Here is a 1,163-nt window from a genome sequence, read left to right as displayed (position 1 = left end):
CCTGGTCTATCTCTAGAGATTTTCTAAGGACATGTATGTTGGGGTGGGACTGGGAATCAATCCATTAGTGTCCTGGCTGGAAGCATAATTCATCCCAGATGGTTCAAATGAGGGGGTGTCATGAAGGGATGCTTTGGAGAGGTATGTACAGGTTTAAGGAAACAATCTGGGAGGGAAAGGTTCCCAGGCACCAGCCACTGCAGTCAAACAGTTATTTTCCTAATGAATGAGTACTAATGAAATGGAGGCACAGAGAGGTTCAGGACTCGACCAAGCTCACACAGCAAGTGGCAGAACTGGGATTTGAACCGTGGCCATCTGACTGTGGAGTGCCTGCTCTCGGCACCTCTGCTCTATTTAGTAGTTAGCATCTTTTCAACAATTAACTCATTTATGCCTGAGGTTGCAATGTTTTGAATTTTTGCCATCAGACCTCGGTGAGCAGTAGGATAGAAATAACTCCCACATGCTTAGCGTTCCAATAGTGGAACACTAGGCCTAAATGGCCACTTGTGATAACCAGTTTTAACTGAGGGCATGCGGTGTGCCCGTCCTTGCAGACAGCTTTGTATATACCATCTCACTCGATCCTAACAGCAGTTGTTTCAGATGAGGACTGTTACTACGTTTGCCACTGTCCTGTGAGGAAGTGGGTCTGTGGCCCTGACCCAGAGCTCTCAAGGGTGGAGGTGAGACTTGAATGTGGGCGCTCAGCCCTGAAGTCCACACTCTGACTCTCTTCACCGCATGGGCTCCCTACTGTGGCAGCAGCACCGCCTCTGCTCACAGCCCTGACTCTCAGAGCCTCCCTGTTCATCCCCCGTGGGGAGGGTGTTGGTGGCCCTGGGAGCCAGCAGAGCCAGGTGGATCTGGGGCCGTTTCTGTACAGCTCCTGGACCTGCCTGCTGGACCTGGAGGGACTCAACATGCGGCACCTGTGGCGGCCGGGGGTGAAGGCCCTGCTGCGGATGATTGAGGTGGTTGAGGACAATTACCCAGAGACCCTGGGTCGGCTGCTCATCGTGCGAGCGCCCCGTGTCTTCCCCGTGCTCTGGACGCTGGTAAGAGCTGGAACCTGGGCCAGGCCCTTCCCTGAGGGTGGGTGGGATGGGAAGGGGCCCCTCTGCGAGCGGCTCTGTTCTTTTCCTGTTTCATTTCATTTA

General features: G+C 53.6%; 1 protein-coding gene across 1 annotated transcript in view; it reads left to right on the top strand.

The window, feature by feature from the left end:
- SEC14L5 (SEC14-like 5 (S. cerevisiae)) overlaps window positions 1-1,163 on the top strand; it is an 85,539-nt gene that overhangs the window by 71,280 nt on the left and 13,096 nt on the right. The window contains exon 10 of the mRNA XM_011978494.1: window positions 890-1,061. Coding sequence (XP_011833884.1) covers window positions 890-1,061 — 172 coding nt within the window. The remainder of the gene's footprint in view (window positions 1-889; window positions 1,062-1,163) is intronic.

This window comes from Mandrillus leucophaeus, unplaced genomic scaffold, assembly GCF_000951045.1.
Source record: "Mandrillus leucophaeus isolate KB7577 unplaced genomic scaffold, Mleu.le_1.0 Scaffold195, whole genome shotgun sequence".
NCBI lineage: Eukaryota > Metazoa > Chordata > Mammalia > Primates > Cercopithecidae > Mandrillus > Mandrillus leucophaeus.
This window is presented reverse-complemented; position numbering and strand designations above follow the sequence as displayed.